This window comes from Pelodiscus sinensis, chromosome 3 (assembly GCF_052426305.1).
Source record: "Pelodiscus sinensis isolate ZL-2025 chromosome 3, ASM5242630v1, whole genome shotgun sequence".
Taxonomy (NCBI): Eukaryota; Metazoa; Chordata; order Testudines; family Trionychidae; genus Pelodiscus; species Pelodiscus sinensis.
In genome coordinates, this window is record NC_143054.1 from 52,867,999 (window position 1) to 52,890,393 (window position 22,395).

General features: G+C 40.1%; 1 protein-coding gene across 4 annotated transcripts in view; it reads left to right on the top strand.

The window, feature by feature from the left end:
• The window catches only part of ADGRB3 (adhesion G protein-coupled receptor B3), a 649,111-nt gene that overhangs the window by 515,153 nt on the left and 111,563 nt on the right, over window positions 1–22,395 (top strand). For all 4 annotated transcript variants that reach the window (XM_075923698.2, XM_014575580.4, XM_089777101.1 and 1 more), the window contains one exon: window positions 1,476–1,578. In XM_075923698.2, the coding sequence (XP_075779813.2) occupies window positions 1,476–1,578 (103 nt within the window). The remainder of the gene's footprint in view (window positions 1–1,475; window positions 1,579–22,395) is intronic.

Here is a 22,395-nt window from a genome sequence, read left to right on the forward strand (position 1 = left end):
GTGTCCATGCTACATGAAGCTGATAGAAAAGGTGCAAATTGTTCTTAAGCACCCATTGTTTGGTTTTAATGACATAAAAACAAACAATGAGTACTTAAGAACAATTTGCACCTTCTCTGTCAGCTTCATGTACCATAGACATTCCAAGGGATTATTTCTTTCCCCTTTTATTCCTGTTTTCTTCCACCACCCCATCCCTTATTTATTTAGAAACTGGACCTTTAATAAACACAGTGTCAACCATGGTTATGCATCTAATACCTGGCAATAGGATTTAAACCCATGAATGTCTGACCCATTCAAAATACAGGACTATGTAGCACTTTAAAGACTAACAAGATGGTTTATTAGATGATGAGCTTTCGTGGGCCAGACCCACTTCCTCAGATCAAATAGTGGAAAAAAATAGTCACTCAGTAATATCAACTGAGCTCTAACAAAGTAAAAGGTATTAATAAATTGCATGATTTTCTTAAAATCCTGACACCCACAGCTCCCAGGTGATTTAAGTCAATGGTGGTGCAGAGTACCTATAATACCAGGCCAATAATACACTTCCTTGAAATAGTCAGCATTGTTTTGGTGTGCTTCAGCATATAAAATACTATGTAGCAGAGTGAGGACATTTACATATTAAGTAACTAGCTTGATACAGTTGTATTTTGTTATCCTATCAACTACTTTCCTAATAGACTTGTAAAATGAATAATATAACAAAAGCTGGCAACAGAGAGTCTGTGATACTCTGTGTTATAATTTAATAGTACCAAGATCAGCTATCTTTAGTATTTGGTCATATGAAGATGAAGGATTTATTGTATTATCGCTTCTGCGAATTATTTTGTATGTGTAGTTTAAACTTCAAGATTAATTTATGTATTGTAATTATCCTAATAATGTGAGTGTTTAAGAATGCACTTCTGTGCTATCATCTACTTTACTGCATCTTAATTATACATTGTGGGTACTATTCTCAGCTAATGTAAATCAGCATAGTTCTACTGAAGTGAGTTACTTCAATGGAGCTATTTCAAATTATGCTAGCTGTGGATATTTCTCTCTATGAACATTCCAAAGGAGCAAAGAGCAAAAGAAATTATATTACTATTGATTGGAATTTATGCAGTCACATTATTATCAATATGATGTCATATCAATAATACTAGTGGTTTATAATGGAAGCACTGATAGAATCTAATGTCTTGAGGCACCATGAGGAAATTATAGAATATATAATGGAAACAAAAACTTTTCTAACTGGCATGCTATTTTATATTAGTAGACAGTATCAAACAAGGAATAATGTAATAGTTTAATAGAAAAATATCTTTTACCTTTCTGGTAACAGAGCTCTTACATTTTAAAATGTCACCAGAATTTTGAAGAATTGCATTTATGGTTGCTTATCTGTTATAATATTAATATTTTCATTTTCAATGGCTTTAAAACCTTTTATTCTATATTTGTTTGGACAGGTACATCAGATCTGAGAGGTCAATAATTCTAATTAATTTCTGCCTGTCTATTATCTCATCAAATATTCTTATACTGGTAGGACAAACTCAGACACATAATAAGGTATGAATGATTATATTGACTTTTTATTTTAATATCTATCTTTTTGTGTTTAATTTGGATACAAACCAGTTCTAACAGGAGTAGAGAGGTTTTGGTAAAATATTAACAGGCAAAGGAAGTGATTTAATATGTTTCTTAATTTTTTTCCTTCAATAATCCCTTTTGGTATTATTCCCTTTAGATATGCTGTGTTCTCTGTGGTAGTCTTGTGTGTTTTGTAACAAAATTTCAAAGCTAAAATAGTTCAAAGACATACAACACATCAAAAGCAAGAGTTCTGGCTCATTATAATAGTTGTAATAGGATTGTGCTACAATGTTGGGTTTTTATTTTTTTATGTTTTTGTCTTTTTATTACTACACTAACACTCTAAGGCAAGTGTGAATTGCTTGGAAGTTAGAGTACTACTCTTGAAAATGTGTACAAGCAGATGTACTCAGATGCTGTAGCAAGACTGTATGGGTACCAGATAAATTATTAAACTATTTAAACCTTTCCTTGCTAACGGATATAGAATAGTAAGAAGCTTGTACATTTTGTTTATGTATATATTGCAGGATTTATATTAATCGCAACAGAATCTGGTTTCAGATTGTTAGTGAGATCTCTTTATCACATGTAGCCACTACTGGGTCATCACAATTCTCTGAGTGATACTGAACAGCTTTTCCAAGCAACAGAAAGTTGTTTAAAATTAAATAAAACTGGTTCAGATGATTTAGAAAAACAGTATACTGTATTCTTTTACAATTAACCTTAATATTAGATAGTACTGTACTTGTCTTCATCTATTACTGTCATTCATATGCACTTTTCAAATCATTGCTTAGTAATTTATTTGAACATCTCTACTTAGTCAATGAGAGGCAGATGGCAACAGGCTAAAAAATGTACCTGAAAATAAAGATTTGTACAATAATTTACAATATAGTATACGAGTATTGTATAATATTGTATAAGTGTATCTATTTGAGACTGCAGAAGTATGTCCAGTGAATCTCATTGAGGAGTTACGCATCTAAAGGCCATGACTAAATTTTTCAAAAGTGTGCAAGTGATTTAGGAGCTTGAGTCCGCTTGGAAGTAAGTGGGATCTGGATTCTTAAGTCATTTCAGTACTTTTGAAAACTTTAGTCCAGAACAAAAACTGGAAAAGTGATATATCGTATTTTATTATACATTAAGTTGCATTCGTTTCAAAGAAGAGCTATCCCCAGTGTTGGCATTCCCAAATGTGTTGCCTCTGCAGAAGTTTTTCTTTGGTTTCACTGTTCTGAAAAAAGAATAGGAAGTGAGACAGGAAAATAAAACATACCCCTTATTGTCAGAGATTGGACCAGAGATTGTAAGCATCATACAAACCATGGGTCTTGGTATGGAGAGAATCCCTAGCTAAGAGAGTGATATTCCCAATCCAGAATATGTGTGCTTGGATCTAGGGAATCCCGGAACCAAGGCAAACTTTAATTCTACTCCTCTGAGAGCTACAGCCCTACTCATTGCATCAACAGCCCTCTCATTTCTAGCTCCTGAGTTCCAGGAAAGTGTTTGGATGTTTCCTCAACTTCTTTTTTGATAATAAGAGATCCTAAGAATGAACAACTTCTGAGGCAATTTGTGAGCGAATAAGAGCACGTCATGATGTCTGCGTATTACAGTGTTTTGTGGTGTGAAAAACTACTCTAAAATGGATATTTTGTGTCTATATATACTCTCTGTAGTCCATATGTTGTCCTTGAAACATATGCAGAACCCCACATTAGTGAGGCCAGATCTTAAATGGATCAAGGGCAGAATATGATCTTTCTTTCCAAAGGAAAAAGTTTCTCTTTTATTCAAACTGGATTTTACTATTGTGTCCACTGCAGAGCTAATGTGTCATTACTCCAGAAGACCACCATTTGCATGCATGCATCATCTGAATGATTGTAAGCTAATGATATGTTTCAGCATAACTTTTAGGCACATGCTTAAGAGCCACTGAAGTCAGAAAAACTTAAGCATGTACTTAAAAACATACTGAAAATCATATAAGTGGTTTGCTGAATCCCAGGTCTAAATCCTTAATACTAGAATTTTTACTTTCGATGGTGATGTGAAAAAGAACCTCCATGTAGATTTCTGTGCCAACAGCTGGAGGGATAATCTTAGTTTGCCTTGTTAACTGAGAAAATTTGGTCTGGAAGTGGCAGAAATAGAGAAGATCTGTGTTTAAACCATTCTTTAGGAGAAAAAAAATCTGTTGTTTAAGTTATATTAGTACTATTCCCTAGTGATACAAACAGGATCCATTTCTGGAGTTTATTAATAGTGTGAGGGCCAAATGCTGCACTTTTTACACATGTGAAGGTTGAATTGAAATCAGCAGAAATTTTCACTGTCTAAAGACTGCTAGGCAATTGGCTCTTGGAGAATAGGCGTTGCTACTCTGGTACTTCAGCAGACAAGGAAGTAGTTAAATCATTAAAATAGAAAAGGACTTGTCTTCATGTTGTGTAAAGAATGAGAGACCTGATTTGCCAAGTTTGAATTCTATAGTGTCCAATTATCATTTTTGTATCACTACCATCGGATTAGCACTAATCAGTATCTGAATACTAATACCACATAGTTCAAGGATGTGCACATTTGGTGTTCTATTATATAGGCCTAGTTGTTAAATTTTGTATTGGATTTAGAACTGGATCTGAATTTAGGATAAGTTTAGATATGGTCATGGCCCAGTTCTAGCAGTAAATTGTAACAGTGTGTAAATTAAGCAAAATGAATATAAGATCATTACAGTCAGTATGTTGTTGTCCTGGCTTACAGATTGTAGATTCCTCTCTGTTCATTAATCAATCTTATTTGTTGAATAACTGTTCCAACTTTAAGAGACTTGTACTTGTAGGGTTATTTCTGTGCACTTGTAGGGTTATTTCTGTACACACTGGTCATTTGTCTTTTAAGACTGAGTGTATTCTTCATGGTTTGACATCACTTTCTTTTGTATATGAAGAATTAATGAACCTTAGTGAGCCTGAAATGCTCTACTTTTCTGTAAAAGTATGTTCTGTCCTTTTTTAAAGTAAAAAAGGGGTCATGATATTTCCCACAGGGAGAAATGGACAGAGTGTGTACTGCTAGGGCCATATAAAAGTAGTCTAAGTTCTTCAAAGTTTTTATATTTCAAATGCTTAATGTTTAAAGGCAGAAGTTCTTCCCTCTCAAGTTTTTCAACTTGAAGTTCAGACATTAGGCCTACGTGTAGGCCATGGAGGGTTTTTTTCCGCACCTGTGTTAAGATGGGAGAGGAAGAGGAGGATCATGGTAGTTGGAAGATTTGGGCTGGAGTAGCTGTTTTCACCAGAGAAGCATTTTTCTTTGATCCCTTCATACTGAAACATATTTGTGCAGTTTCTTGGAGGGCACAGGAGAGTATTGGTCACCTATTCTCAATGGCTGTGTCTACACTGCACCCCTTTTCCGGAAAAGGGATGCAAATTAGACACATCGGAATAGCAAAATCCGGGGGGATTTAAATATCCCCCGCGGCATTTGCATTTACATGGCTGCCGCTTTTTTCCGGCTTGGGGATAAGCCGGAGAAAAGCGCCAGTCTAGACGTGATTCTCCGGAAAATATGCCATTTTCTGGAGGATCTCTTATTCCTACTTGAAAGTATCTGCCTCCTACAACTTGAAAGTAGGAATAAGAGATCCTCCAGAAAAGGACATATTTTCCGGAGAATCACGTCTAGACTGGCGCTTTTCTCCGGCTTATCCCCAAGCCGGAAAAAAGCGGCAGCCATGTAAATGCAAATGCCGCTGGGGATATTTAAATCCCCCGCAGATTTTGCTATTCCGATATGTCTAATCTGCATCCCTTTTCCGGAAAAGGGGTGAAGTGTAGACACAGCCAATATGTTTTCCAAAGAAGTTTCCGAATGCAGAAAAGTCTCTGAAACAACACGTAAGACATCTGTAGAGATTTCTGTTCCTTCAAGCACCTGTTTTGAAAAAAAAAAAAAAGGTTGTTGGAGGCAGAATTTTCACAAAGGCTATAAAGCTTGATTAAAAGTGTCCATGATTAATTATCCTGCTTAAATAAAATCATTGTTGCACTTGGAAGGACATATGAAGCATGTTAATTTACTGTAACATTTTGATACTTCTTTCTGCTTCTTGGTTTCTTTTCTTAGGTAAAACTTGTTGTGTCTAAAATATTAGGCAAATTACTTAAACATGGAGATCTTTCTGATATGCTGAAGATACTCCTTTCGTGTGCTGAAGATACTCCTTTCAATTCTGATTTAAAACTCATTAATATTTGTAATTAAGGGCCTGATTCAGAATCCATTGAAATTAATAGTAAAGATGCCATGTTGAATGAATAAGATAATAGCACAAATAGATATCCTTTGTCAAATACAAGAATATATCCCTAAAATTTGTTGCGACTGCCATTTTTCTTTTGGGAACTATATTTCTAATGATTTGAAGGCTTGATTATTTCATGTAACTTCTTCCATATTATCTGCTTTCTGTTGCTCTCCCTGCCATCAAGAAAATAACTGCATTTCTTCACTGCAAGAACTTTGCTCCTTAAAGCTATAAGGATGTATTTACGCTACACCGTAGTTCAAAATAAAATATGCAATTTGAGCTATGTAAATTGTGTATCTTATTTTGATGTTATTTCAAAATAGCTTATTTTGTAATTTGGCACTGTCTACACAGCGCCAAATTTTGAAATAAATCATTATTTCGAAACACCCCTTACTTCTCGTGGAATGAGATGTATAGGGTCATCGGACTAGCAAGCCAGAAACAATGGACTGGCTGTTAAAATGCAGGATAGCTATTTTGGGATACTCCAATGTCCTGAAATAGCATTGCAGTGTAGTCGTAACCTAACTCTTGATTATACTCTAGCTCTGACTTATCAGGTGGGCTTTCTCCCCTCCCAGTAGAGTGCTGAGAGAATCATAGATTCATAGGGATGAAAGAGACCTCAGGAGGTTATCAAGTCCAACCCCCTGCTAAATTAAATCATCCCAGCCAAGGTTTTGTCAAGCTGGGACTTAAAAACCTGTAGGGATGGAGATTCTACCACCTCCCTAGGTAAACCATTCCAGTACTTCACCACCCTCCTAGTGAAATAGTCTTTCCTAATCCAACCTAGATCTCCCCCACTGTAACTCGAGATCATTACTCCTTGTTCTGTCATTGCTCCATGTTCTCACCATCCTCTTTGGAATCCCTCCTTCAAGTAGTTGAAGGATGCTATCAAATCCTCCCTCACTTTTCTCTTGTGTAGATTAAATAACTCCACATCTCTCAGCCTCTCCTCATAAGTCATGTGTGCCATCATTTTTGTTGCCATAAGCTGGACTTTCTCCCATGCATTCAAATCCTTTTTGCAATAGGGGCAGAGGGAAAGAATTGGATATAATACTCCAGATGAGGCCTCACCAGTGCAAAATAAAGGGGAATAATCACTTCTCTAGATCTGCTGGAAATGTTTCTACTAATGCACCCCAATATGCCATTAGCCTTCCTGGCTACAAGGGCACATTGTTGGCTCATATCCAGTTTCTTATCCATTATAATCCTCAGGTCCTTTTCTGACAAACTACAGCTTAGCTAGTCAGTCTGCAATCTGTAGCTATGCTTGAGATTCTTCCGTCCCAAGTGCAGGATTTTACACTTGTCCTTGTTGAATGTCATCAAATTTATTTTGGCCCAATCCTTCAATTCGTCTAGGTCATTCTGGACCTATCTCTGTCCTCCAAAGTATCTACCTCTCCCCGTAGGCTAGTGTCATTTGCGAACTTGCTAAGGGTGCAATCCATCCCCTCATCCAGGTCATTCATAAAGATGTTGAACAAAACCAGCCCCAGAACCGACCCTTGGGGCTCTCCACTTAATACCGACTGCCAGCCAGACATCAAGCTATTGAGCTACCTGTTGAGCCTGATAATTTAACAAGCTTTCTATCCACCTTACAGTCCATTTATGCAATGAATTTTTCTTTAACTTCATGGCAAGAATACTGTGGGAGACAGTATCAAAAGGTTTGCTAAAGTCAAGGTATATCACATCTACCACCTTCCCATGTGCACAGAGCCAGTTACCTCATCACAGAAGGCAATCATGATGTGCAGACATGCGCTTGGTGAATCCATGTTGACTATACCTGATCACTTTCCTCTCTTCCAAGTGCTTCAGAATGGATTCCTTTGAGGAGCTCTTCCATGATTTTTCCAGGGACTGAGATGAGAATGACCAGTCTGTAGTTCCCTGCATTCTCCTTTCCTTTTCTAAAGATGGGCACTACATTTGCCTTTTCCAGTCATCCAGACCATCTCCCAATTATCATGAGTTTTCAAAGATAATGACCAATGTGACTGCAATCCCATCAGCCATTTTCCTCAGCACCTCAGATGCATTGGATTCAGCCCTGTGTATGTGTCCAGCTTTCTAAATAGTTCTTAACCTGTTCTTTCTCCACTAGGGGCTGCCCACCTCTTTCCCATACTGTACTGCCTAGTGTAGCAGTCTGGGAGCTGATGTTGAGTTTCCACATCATTCAGTAAGGATCCCACACCTTTTCTGACCACCTTCTTTCTTTTTATCTTTTACATCCCTTGCTAGCAGCAATTCCAATTGCAGTTTGGCCTTCCTGATTACACCCCTGCATACTCAAGCAATATATTTATACTCTTCCCTAGTAATCTATCTAAGTTTCCACTTCTTGTAAGCTTCTTTTATATGTTTAAACTTGCCAAAGATTTCACTGATTAGGCCTTAATTGAAGCATTGTGACCAGTTTTGGGCACCACATTTCAAGAAAGATGTTGAGAAATTGGAGAAGGTCCAGAGAAGAACAACAAAAATGATTAAAGGTCTAGAAAACCTGAGCTATGAGGGACGACTGAAAGAATTGGGCTTGTTTAGTTTAGAAAAGAAAAGACTGAAAGGTAACACAATAGCGGTTTTCAGGTATCTAAAAGGGTGTTTACAAGGAGGGAGAAAAATTGTTCTTCTTGGCCTCTGAGGATAAGACAAGAACCAATGGGCTTAAATTGCAGCAAAGGAGGTTTTGGTTGAACAGTGGGAAAAATTGCCTAAAGGGGTTGCAGAATCTCCATCACAGGAGATATGTAAGAGCAGGTTAGACAGACACCTGTCAGGGATGATCTAGATGGTGCTTAGTCCTGCCATGTGGGCAGGGGACTGGACTTGATGACCTCTTGAGGTCCCTTCTGGTTCTATGATTTTGTGATTCTGTGATCTACTTCCCTCCTTGTGTGAGCAGCAGGTGAAACACAGCATGGCCTCTGGTTGATCCCTTCAGTTCTTCTACCAGGAAATTGTCCCCAACATTCTCTATAAATTTCCTTGATTGTCTGTTTACTGCTATATTGGTCTCCCAACAGATGTCAGGGTGATTAAGATCCCCACGAAAGCCAGGGCCTGTGGTCTGGAAGATTTTGTTAGTTGTCTGAAGAAAGCATTGTCTACTCATCCAACTGATCTGGTGGTCTATAGCAGACACCAACCACATCATTCATAGAATCATAGGACTGGAAGGGACCTCGAGAGGTCATCGAGTCCAGCCCCCTGCCCTCAAGGCAGGACCAAGCTCCATCTACACCATCCCTGACAGATGTCTATCTAACCTGTTCTTAAATATCTCCAGAGAGGGAGATTCCACCACCTCCCTTGGCAATTTATTCTGATATTTGACCACCCTGACAGTTAGGAATTTTTTCCTAATGTCCAATCTAAACCTCCCCTGCTGCACTTTAAGCCCATTACTCCTTGTCCTGTCCTCAGAAACCAAGAGGAACAAATTTTCTCCTTCCTCCTTGTGACACCCTTTTAGATATTTGAAAACCGCTATTATGTCCCCCCTTAATCTTCTTTTTTCCAAACTAAACAAGCCCAGTTCATGAAGCCTGGCTTCATAGGTCATGTTCTCTAGACCTTTAATCATTCTTGTCGCTCTTCTCTGTACCCTTTCCAATTTCTCCACATCTTTCTTGAAATGTGGTGCCCAGAACTGGACAAAGTACTCCAGCTGAGGCCTAACTAGTGCAGAGTAGAGCGGCAGAATGACTTCACGAGTTTTGCTTACAACACACCTGTTGATACAACCTAGAATCATATTTGCTTTTTTTGCAACAGCATCACACTGTTGACTCATATTCAACTTGTGGTCCACTATGACCCCTAGATCCCTTTCTGCCATGCTCCTTCCTAGACAGTCGCTTCCCATCTTGTATGTATGGAACTGATTGTTCCTTCTTAAGTGGAGCACTTTGCATTTCTCTTTATTAAACTTCATCCTGTTTACCTCTGACCATTTCTCTAACTTGCTAAGGTCATTTTGAATTATGTCCCTATCCTCCAAAGAAGTTGCAACCCCACCCAGTTTGGTATCATCTGCAAACTTAATAAGCGTACTCTCTATCCCAATATCTACGTCATTGATGAAGATATTGAACAGTACGGGTCCCAAAACAGACCCTTGCGGAACTCCACTAGTTATCCCTTTCCAGCAGGATTTAGCACTGTTAACAACAACTCTCTAACTACGGTTATCCAGCCAATTATGCACCCACCTTATCGTGGCCCTATCTAAGTTATATTTGCCTAGTTTATCAATACGGTCTCGCATGATATTCTTATCAAATGCCTTACTAAAGTCTAGGTATATGATATCCACCACTTCTCCCTTATCCACAAGGCTCGTTATCCTATCAAAGAAAGCTATCAGATTAGTTTGGCATGACTTGATCTTCACAAACCCATGCTGGCTATTCCCTATCACTTTATTACCTTCCAAGTGTTTGCATATGATTTCCTTAATTACCTGCTTCATTATCTTCCCTGGGACAGACGTTAAACTGACCCGTCTGTAGTTTCCTGAGTTGTTTTGAAAATAAAAAAGCATTAGTTGTCTGAGATAAACAAACACTGTTTTCCCCAGGAAAAACACAGTGCTAAACACAAATTTTGAAAAACAGTAAAAATGCATGTTACAGATAGGGAAATTAATTATTTTCCATCTTACCGGTTTCTATTAAGTTTAAGAGTGTGCTGACTTCCCTGCATCAGTGCCTCAAATGGGTTGGCGCGACTTTTTAGAAATAGATGTATTTTCAGGAGTTTTTGCTCTTTCCTACATGCATGCTTATCCATTCTGTTAATAGGATATATGTGTACCCACCTAGGAAAGAGTCCATCCTTTAGGGCACAGTGTGAGTTAGATGATCATGGAATGTTTTGTTTTCTTATTGTAGCCTAGGATTTGTGATGCTCACTATTGCAGCATTTTGGTGATAATCCCTTATTTACATGGGTTTACAACTCATCCATAAAGTCTGCTCTGTACTGAAATTTAGGATATATTTTGGGGTAGATGGGTAGGAAAAGGGATTTGAATGTATTCTCTTTGACAACCTAGAGTATAAAAATAACTAAGAATTAGTTTGCATAAATGCTTTAGGAATAAAAATAGCGTAGCAACCAAATAAAACATGCCTAAAGAGTTGCAGATCATTATCCCATAATTTGGATTATATCTCTTGCCTGTTTTGGAAAGAATTAACTTTCCAGTTACTTCCTTTTACAAAATAAATGCTTTATGCTCTCCTCCACCCTGACACAAGTCCAGGGACCCATAAAATTACAAAACCGTGGAAAAAGCCAAGAAGCAGTAGAAGTCAGTGTAGCATGTTCCCTCCTTACTCCCTGAGGTAGCTTGCTGTGTAATTAGGGTTCACCAGGGGCTGCGGAGTCTTTGGGGAGGGGTGGAAGGAGGGAGCAGCACTACATGGGGCATGCTTCCCTCAGATATCCAAGCGGGCCTTAATTCTGCTTCTAGCCCCTGTTAACTGTTGCCCCCTCCCTGCAGCCACCTTATAGAAGGGGTTATTGTGGAGGCAAAGGAGTCAGTGGCAGCACAGCTAAGAAACAGCAGGCAGAAGCTCCAGGGGAGCTGGAACACACACAGTGCGAAAACAACACTGTGCTTGAGTTAGAAAACAATGCATAGGGAATATATTTTGCCATCGAGAATGTAAACTCAGAGCCAAAACTGGTGACTTCTGTGGAGCATCACCCATTAATTCCAGCTGAGACTATGGCTACATAGGTGCTCCCACTCTTGTGTACACTAGAAAAGCATTTTAACCCCTTCACTGTTAAGTCTCACTTCTGTCTGTGTGTGGAATTTGAATGAAGAGGCTGTTTTTGAAGGAATGGTACAGCCATGTCATTGCAAAGTGTCTGTTCTCCAAAGACCAATACAAAGAGTGTATTTCATCCCATATGTCCTTGTGCTGTGCACTCCAGAGTACAGAACCTGTTAACTGAAGTGCAGCTCACTTAAAATGAATAGCTGTTAAAGTATTAGGCCTCTTTAAACACTGCTACTTCCCCATGCCAAATTCTGACAAAGCCTGTTAACTTCCAGTGGATTTATGCATTGCTCTTAGATTTTACCAGTGTCTCTGGAGAGCAGATCCTACATTACTGCCTCCTAAGTGAAGCTCGGTAGGCAGGTTGTCACTCATACTATTGATATCTGCCTAGGAGACCAGGCAAAGAAGCTATTTGAAAGCACTGGGTACTCTCTTTCTCAAAATGTCACAACTGTAGCAGTTAGTTTGGGATTCTGTAAACAAACTTAACTTTTAATGCCACAAGAAAGTGATTTTTTTAGAAATTAGAAAGGTGTAAATACTACCAGCAATACTTAAATGTTTGTTATGAACTCTGGTAAACTCTTTTAAACAGCATTACTCCACCCCCCAAAAGGGCGGGGGAATAGTCTTATTACAAGCATTCTAATATTTTACAGAGATTTATCCTTGTAGGGTTCAGAGTCCCAGTTGCTCCATCACAGAGGACATTTTATCATGTTCCTCCCTTTATGGAGTTTCTCCCTTCCTTACACTGGGGCCTGTTTTTAATTTCTATCTCTCCTCTGGAAGTCTCTCCCACAAACCTCAGGATAAATACCTCATTCCCTCACAAGCACCTGTTTGAGGAGTTTCAGGCAAGATGTTGATGACTCAAGCTACCTATTTTTGGCTTCACATGTTCTTTCTGGTCTTATGAGGTTTGTTTATTGGATTACAATTCAAATTGCAAAGTAGTCAATGGGAGGCAGATGAGACCTATAAAGCCTTGCATAGTTCAAATGCTCATGTGTTTGATATATACCATCACATTTCAGGTAGAGGCACTTGGCTCCTAAATAGACATGTGAAACAAGAATTTTAAACTCAGCTATGACTGAAACAGACTCCATAGACTCTATAATAATAATAACTAATCATTATAAATCAACATTCAAGTATCTGATGATTTTCATATTTTTGTGAGAGGCAAGATTTTGCTTGTCAGTCTTCCACTATGGGCAGCACAGATTACCAATCCTCATATCAAAACAGATAAAGAAACAAAATAAAGCCTTTGGTAAAATAAAACATTGTAAAAGAATAAATTCTGGACTAAATACAATAGCAAATGGACATAATAATAAATCAATTATTTTATATTATATTGATATTCAGTATTCGTCCTTTGTACAAACCAAAACATGTTAGAAAAATACAAAATGCTTTTAAAAGAATATAATTGAAAAGCACCAGATGAAAATGTGGTGCAATAAGGTTATCCATTTACTAGAATAGGTTTCTTATATACTTCTTTAGTGTTCCTCATTGTCTCTATATGTGTTCAAGAACATATGGTAAGTTTCAACCTTGAAAAACACTGCCAGGTTCATTTTTATAATTTTAAATTTTAGGTTTTCACACTTCTATCTAAGTAATGGCTTTTTAAGGCCCAATCTTGCAGATGTCAAGCTATTAGGAATACTTTTATAGACAATACCTACACAAGAGGGCTGATTAGAAACTTAAAATAATAATTATTTCCTTCATACATTTTTCCTTTACTATTTAACACATATAGGGCTGGATCCTGATATACATATACACATGAATAATGTAAATAGTGGAGGTTATATATGAATAAAGTTGACAGAATCAGCTACAGAGATGGATCATAAGCCAATAGTGCAAAAGTTTGTTTACTGTTCAGGAAAAAGACCTTGCTAGTTAATCAGTGTTCTTGTTATGCCTGATAATTTTCTTTGGCTATGGCAAATTAAGGATAATATACATAGGAATTTCTCAGACTCAGTCAAAATAAGTAATCAGTCTAGTCCAAATCCTTTCTCTGATAATAGCCACTACAGGTTGGACCTCCCTGATTCAGTAACCTCAGGACCTGACCAGTCCGGAATGAGGGAATTTGCCAGCTCAGGGGAGGTCTCTGGTCACTGCACTCCCAGGATACTGCCCCTCCCTCTGGCTGGCTTTGCTCCAGCCGCTACCACTGGGCTCCAGCCCTGGTGCTACAGGGCATGGGCTTAGCACACTGCCACCAGCTGGCTGGGGCTCTCCAGAGATGGAGCTCCCCAACCGCTGTAGCCCTGCTTCTGCCCCATCCAGCCGAGGCTTCCTGGGGCAAAGCTCTGTGGCTTTCCCATTGCTGCCAAGCCCCACCAGGGATCCTCTGGGAGGTGGCTCCATAGACACGGGGTCTCACCGGTCCCATTGCTACACCACCTGGCTGGGGTTCCCTGGGGATGGGGCTCCAAAGCTGCCCCACTGCTGCTGTGCCAGGACGGGACTCCATGGGGATGGGGCTCACTGGTCCCACTGCTGCTCTGATAAGCCAGAGCTCTCCGAAGATGGGGATGACTGGTCTGATAGTGAAGCTCCCCTCCACTGACCTTCCTGACTGGCTCACATTTCCAGGCACAGGGACTCTCTGGTCCAGCAACAGCCGTGATCCTTCCAGACCACAAATGTTGCTGGACCAGAGAGTCCTGGATTAAGAAGTTCAACTTGTACCAGCTTTAGAGGAAGGTACAAGAAATCTTGTAGCAAGCAGTCATAAAATAACCCTCCCTTGTGTTGAAATAGCTGGTGTTATTTATTACATTGGTTAATTGAAGTCAAAGTCATATATAGGATCTGAAGGAAATCCTCCACCAAATCATCATCAGTCTCTGGAGGTCCAGTTTAGGCTCTAAATGACTTGACAGTGTCTGTGTTTTCATTTATTTATTTCATCTTCCAGCAGGGGTTTTTTTTCCCCTCAGAATATAAACCAAGTAAACTTTTATGGGCAAATAATTATGTGCCATTGTACAACTGATTAGAAAATTGTCCTAGCAATAATTGAGAAAGAGAAATTCTAAGATAAAGTTAAGAAGCCCAGGATTTGTGTATAATCATGGCCTTTCTTAATGAACAGAATGGTGAGACTTTTCAGAACCCTGCAGGCAAACTTATCTTTTTGCAATAAAAATGCCTCCAGCTGTTAAAACTGATAATATGTCTGTAATGTCAGAAAGTTCAGCCTGCACTAGCTTTGTGTGTATTTAAAAACAGGTGAAAAAACATTTTTAATATCTTTTTGTTCTGAAGAAAATTGAAGTGAATGTGGAATAAAGAGTCCAGCAGTTGGAATAAGGTTAGCACAATGTTGTTCTGCCAATCATTGATTACATAACTGGCAATCATTAGAGGAACTGCATGTAATTTATGGTGTCTCTTTGTATTTCATAACTATCACATCTTCAAAAGATACTGTAGCTGAATAATTTCTTTAATGGAGAAAATCTAAGTGGATTTCTCCCTCTCACTATATATACAAAAAAAAGCTACTTCCCTGATTCCTTCCTCCCTCCCTCCCTCCTCCTTCTTCTTTCCCCAGTGCTCAGCTGCTGTGCTGAGGCCTCCCTCCTCCTTCCCTGGGAGTCAAGAGGGAGAGCAGAGGGCCCGGCAAGGATTTGAAGTGGTCTCCCTTTCCCCCCAACAGCCACTGGGAAAGTGCATGGCCCAGCAAGGTCTCAGAGCGGCCCTCCCCAGTGGCTGGGAGGGGAGAGTGTGGAGCCTGGCAAGGCTTCTGAGCAGCCCCACTCTGGTGGCCAGGGGGAGAGACAGGCGCAAGCTCATACCAGCCCCCCTCCCTGGCAGCTGGGGGTGGAGAGCCAGGGCCAGGAAGAAAGGGTTGGGGGGGGGAGCAAGAACCAGGGCAATCTCAGGGCAGGGGAGAAGAGCCAGAGCTGGGATGGCCTTGGTCCCACTCTGGTGGGAGGAGGGGAATAGCTTCAGCATGGCCCCTCCCAACAGCCTGGGAGAGAACAGGGCCTGCCTCAGCCTGGCCCATCTCCCTAGCTGCTGGTGGGGAGAGCTGGGGCTGGCCTGGCCTCAGGGAGGAGCCTGGCAGCAGAGGGAAAAAACCAGAGCAAGCCAGGGCTGCAATGCCTTGGCCTGGCCCTCCCTGGAGGCTGGGGGGAGAGCTGGGACTGGCTACCGCCAGAGAGGGGGATTGGTGAGCATAGTGAGCAGGGGGCACAGCCCCCTAGTTATTCTTTAAATCCCATTTTAAGTTAGGGAAGGGCTTAGAATGAAAATTGTATCCTTAATAAGCTTAGCTGAGCCATACAAGTCAACAATTCCCAACATGTCAGAATTTACAGCTGCTGAAACTTGGGTTTTCAAAAGATGGGATTAATTTTATAATCTGTTGTTATTTGCATTGAAATTTTATACTTCTTGTATGTAAGAGGGCTCTCAAGTCTCTGTCTTTTATTACATATCCTCTTGTGTCATGTCAATCAGAATTCAGGCTTGACTGTTACCAATTTAATTACTGCTGTAAAACCTTCATTTAGGTATTTCTTATCTTTTAAAGTAAATACGGAATAGTAATAATGTGCCACTGAAATGAGTGATCTCACAAGGCCTTCCAATTGTGCCACAATGTAAGACAAGGTCAATTTGCTAGAAATCATTTCCTTAGACCTCAATATTAGGGGCAGCATTAGTGCAGTACAAAAATTATCATAGCACTCCCTTGCTCTTTGGTATATTTTCACAATATTTGTACTTACAATTTGCAGGAGTTCAGAAACTGAACAAGTGTCTTTTTTTCCCATTACACCATAAACCTATTCAATTTTTCTTTATTTTGGCAACAAAGCTGTACTGTCCTGATATAGCCATAGTATTGTTGAAGACCAATGGAAATGTATTTTAACCAGATTTGTAAACCCTAAAGAGAAAAACGAATGTGATTCCATAAATGCCTTGACAATATGTATGCCTTAATTAAGCAATAGTGACTAAACAATTTTCTATTGTGTATTAATAAAACATTTGTTTTTAATGCTAACAAATGTTCCCTAGCTTAAGACAGGGAGCTTTCTTTTGTTACTTCAGTAAGTTATTAACCCAGGGGTGGGCAAAAGGGCCTCTGCGGGCCGGATTCGGCCCACCAAGTGGATGGATCCAGCCCGCGGAGGCCAGGCTGCTCCCTTGCCCTCAGGCAAATTAGGACCTGGGGGTGCAGGAGTTGCATGAAGCTTCCTTCTCCCTGCCCCAGCTCTGGCCCTGTGGGGAGCCCAGGGCACTTCAAAGTGCCATGTGCTCCTTGCAGGGTGGGAGGAAGCTTCCCATGCTCCCCCACTCCCAGGTCCTGATTGGCCTGGGGGTGGGTGAGCGTGCCAAACCTCTTCCAGGGCAGGGGTGCCTAGTGGGAAGGGAGGGCAAAGGTGCTCCGCTCCAATCATGGTCTGAGGGTGAGGTAGCCTCACCCCTTCCCATTTAGGCCACGCCCCTTCTGTGGTGGCCTGGGGATACTTAAATATTTTTTGAAGTGGCCCCCCGGACAAAAATTATTGTCTACCCCTGTGTTAATCCATTCATATCTAAGAGAACATCTGTTAGAACAGGCTCATTATTTTCAAAGAAGTGCCATTATCAGGATGTGAAACCTCCCCAAAACGGTATAGTTCTGCTGTCAAGTGTATGTTGTCTCCTGAGTTTTCTATTGTTATTAATGTGTGACCTGGACAAATTGTGGTTGAATGGCCACAGAAGTCAGTACTTTGGTGCATCATTTTGATGAGTGACAAAATGCCTTTTCAAAAATAAATAGAAGGTTGGATGACTCCTCTGGAGTACTTAGAAGTCAGTGAACATGTGTGTAAAGTGAGGAAGAGCCAAAGAAGCTCTTTTGGGGCAAAGACAGCTGTTTCCTGTGTGTTTGCATAGGTACCATTTGCTGTCTGTGACCTGGTTGGCCTCTCAGTGCTATATAACATTGAAGTGAAAAATTAATTAAAGTGAAAAAAAATAACAATTTAAGAAGCCTCAATGACATAATGGTTCTGCAAATTCTCAGCTAGTAGAGCTGCTTTTCCCTTTTGTCACGTTTCCATTGTATCTCAAATACTTAGGATTGTTTGATTCCCATGGTTGTCCCTTAGAATCTAGCAAGCCGAAACCTACAAGTACATTATGAAAGCTTGGGTAATAGCTTAGCAGTATCTGGTAGGAACATTAAGTGATGATGCAAATAAAGCTATTGAAAATGACCGATTATGGGTACACAAAACAGCTCACCTTTCAGGGCAGTCTCTAGTTAATTTCTTCTACATCCTTTTTGTTGATTTCATACTGGTAATGCTTTTCTGAGACAAGCTGTTTCTCTATTTGGGGAATTAAATATGGAATTTTGTTTTCAATGGCTTCTATTAAGACACAAAAACAGACCTATAATGGCATGCAGTTTTAGGTAATACAGTAATTCCATGCTGACTTCTAGCAGTAGAGTCTGACACCAGAAAAAGATCCAACTCTTCATTGTGATCTGCACAGGGGGATTTCTGTGCCCCTGTGGAAACCAGTTGACTTCAGTGGGACTCCTCAAATGCAGTCATCTGATCTCACAGGTAACAATGCAGAATTTCACCCTCAGGGTTTCCTAGCTTAACATGGCCTTTAATAGTCCACCCAGAAGATGAAGGGGACAGGAGCTCAACTCATGACCCCGTCCCTCATGTAAAAAAATTCCCTCTGGCTCCCAAAGACTCCCCTTTGGCCTAGACTAAGGGATAGAGCAGAATATGGTCAAGGTGCTTAAGATATTTGGTCTGTTTCAGCATGGAAAACATTGGGTAGATGTGACTCTGAAGATTGTGCAAGAGGAAAAACATTTATGATATGCATAATTTAAAGCTGGGCATTTTAGGCTGACTAATTTTTATTGATAAGATACCTCTGAGAGGTTTGTAGAATTGTATTATTAATAATTATTTTATTGATAAAAATGAAGTCCATTCTCAAGGCTCTGGGAATATTGCCAACTGAACACACTTTTAATGTAATGTATTGACAGATAAAAAAATGCCTCAAATCCTTTCACACTCATACCCTTAGGGAAACACCTTGGTAAATACATTATCCTTGCATTGTGCACTCAAGGTCAGCATCCTTGAGTGTTGTCAGCTCTCATAGAAGCATGAGGGGATGGAAAGAAAGGAGGACAGTTAGGGTATGTCTACACTACAGAGTTTTGTCAGAAAAACTTGAAGAACGTCCACACTGCAATTGCGTTCTTCCACATGAAAATCAAAAGAACAAAGGGGGTTTTCTGGTATTGGTAATCCTCATTCTATAAGAAAGAAAGTGCTCTTTTGCAAAAAGGTGTGTGTGGACAGGGAAGAGGAAGTTCTTTCGAAAGAAGAGGAAAGAGGAAAAAGCACAGGTGCCCTGGTGGCCACTTTGTCCATAGTAATCATAGCTCAAATGCAAGATAGCGTCCATTTAATGTGGACGCTATCTTTTGAAAAAGCAGATTGCTTTTTCGATGCGCTTTTGCTGTGTATATGCTCTTTTTCAGAATAAGTTTTTTTGGAAGATGTCTTCCAAAAACACTTCTTCTGAAAGAAGTCTAGATGTAGGGAACAGCCTTCCTCTAGTGCTGAACACCTCAGCTCTACTGACTGAAGTGCCGCACTGCTGCTGATTCCATCACTGAATAATACAGAGGGGGAGTGGCTGTCTCCCAGGTAACTAGGACTGAAACTGTGTCAGGCTTTATAGATCAAAATATATACCTTAAATCATACCCACCAGTAGAATAGAAACTAGTATCATCTATTGAGAAGTGTCCAATGCATGATAGGGCTGGTATTGCTAAGAAAGTGTCTGACCCTGCTCCAATAAAAATCCATAACCTTCCATCCAGATGCTGATGGAAAAAGGCAGTACTGGCCTCAGCATTTATATGGGAATCCAGGGACATTTTCCTTCTTAGGAAGCTACGTCTACACTACGAGTTTTCTCAGCAAAAATATGCTAAGAGGGACTCATTTGCATGAGTCACGATCCCATTTGCGTATTTTCTGCTGATCTGTTTTTTGCGTTAGGGGTTTTTGCGCAAAAACAAGCACTGTGGATGTTTTCTTTTTGTGCAAAACCCCCTTTTTCCGCAAGAGCAGTATACCTCCTTTTTGGAAGCTCTGGCTGCAACAGCTTCCTTTAGGACAGTGGTTCCCAAATTTTTTGGCATCACACCGCCTTTTTGATTTTTGAAAAACCCTCATGCTCCCTCCCCCCCAAACAGCAAAACCTGTTGAGCAAAAACAAAAAAAAGGAACTGACTGGGGCAGCAAAACTTCATGGGGGGGGTGACTGGGTCGCCTCTTGCCCCCCCCTGGAATTTCTTCATGCCCCCTCAGGGGGGATGCCCCCCAGTTTGGGAACCCATGCTTTATGATATGCAGGTTGAGAATAGACAAAATGCATTGGGCCATGTTCTTTTCTTTTTTCAGCTCCTCCCTCCCCCCGCTCCAGCCCCTGCCTGTCTCTAGCATGCCCCTAATTCATAGACTGCAAAGAGAGTCAGCATAGAACTATCCTAACAGCTCTGTGCCAGCTGGGAAACCTCTTTAAAATTGGGATTTGCATGGTGATTATTTTTTCCCAGTTTACAGCCCCCTTTATGCATGTCTGAGGTAAACAAATGTGATGATTTTCTCTAGGGGCTAGTTTCAGGCAATATTTGGCTCAGGTTTTATCTGAAATCCAGACAGTCAGCTATCCAGGGTTTTATGTGATGAATCATTTACAATAACTGAAAGGATTATATATCTGTACCAATGCATTTAATGCATAATTTAATAAGTCATAATTTGTACATAATAAAATCTCTAATCTCAATGATGATTGTGTTATTTAGGAGCAATATGATGTCACACAAGATCAAAACAATTCAGTGGTACATGCTTTTTAAAATCTGAAACTTTTTCTTGGTGTCTGGTAGACCTTCCTGTTTCTTTAAGTATTATGTGTAAGGTTGAATTCTATATCATATTTATAATTATATATCTTTCAAAGTAACTAAATCCTAATTAGACCAGAGATTAAACCACTCTAGAAAGAGAATATTTAAATTTGCTAATGATTTCTATCTAAGGGGGAAAATTACTAAAAACTGTGATAGTATTCTACTAAAATTGGAGTTCATGTAATTTTAATTACCAGGGCCTTCAAAACTACAGATAGTATAACAGGTATGCAACAGACCAGCTTATTTTGGAGACCAGGTCAGTCACTGGACAAAACCACTCCAAAACCTGCTTTAAAGGAAAGTCCACTGTGTGAACAGACAGAGCTGTAGTATTGACCTGTTGGGGAAAGGTAAATTAGCCAATTTCTCACATTTGCATGTGGGAGGCCCCTTAGTTCTATGGCTGGAGTTATCCTGATGTTCGTAGGATGCCGTGAGAGAGATCTGATGCTGAAATACAAATCTTGGGTTGGTTGGAAATGAACTATTCTTTTCAGTCTGACAGCCATCAAGACTTGGCCTGCCTTCCTCTGCTCCTCACTGGAACTGGGCACATCTTTACTTGATCAGTCCCTATACCTGATAGTTGCTTGTGGGGTAAAAGTGAAAGTCTTAGCTTTGATGGGTGCCTTTTCCTTTATTGGCCTTTTATATGAGAGACATTCACAATGAATGGAGACTTCCTTTTCCAGCCCCAGAGAGGGAAAAGTGGTTTTGATCTCATTTTTTTAAATATCAAGGAACTGTCTTAAACTATGCTTTCTCCTTGTAGTCCCCATCTCTGCCCCCAAGCTCTTCCATTTTTCTTCTGTCTTTAGTCAGTACCTTCCTTTCATCTTTTTTTCATTATAATTTTTCCTTTCCCCCTTTTGGTCTTGCTTTCTCCATTCTTTTTTTCTTTGTCCTTTTTTTTTAACTACCCTTTCTTTCCTTGTCTGCCTCCAGTATTTCGTTGTTCCAAATGATTTGTTCTACCCCTTACTATCTGAGGGACGCAGAAGACCTGGGAAAGCATTGGTCTTTCCCCATCATAATGTCTTTGAGGCTCTATAAAACACCCACCTTAGTGGGACATGGCCAAGGGTGCCACCAGCTTCACACCTCTAGCAGCCGTGGGCTCCACAGACACCCTGATAAGAGTGAGACTTGGGGAAAGCTAAGGCTTCATCTCCCGAGGGGTTCTGTATTTACTTAGGACATAGGAATAGGGCACACAGTGGGGCACACACTTACCCTAATAGTATATCCTGGGTTACTAAAAATGGTATGCCTACTCTTTAGGGAAAGTGCCCTCACTAAATATATGCTGGGTTACTATAAACAACCACTCACCTACATCCCTATGTACTATGGATGTTTAAAAAAACCCACCTGTTGTAACTCCCTGCTCCCTCCCATCATCCACCAGAATTTGCATATATACCCCCCAAGCTATGTATAGGGCACTATTTGTGTATTTTGAGCTAGGCAGGCTCATTGTATGGGTGGGTCACTCCCACAGGGTACATGCCATAATGTGGTATAAGGGCGTGTAATTAGTGCATCAGGCTTGGGCGCCACATTACTGTATTGTAAACTCTGTACCCACCCTCACCCCAACCCCA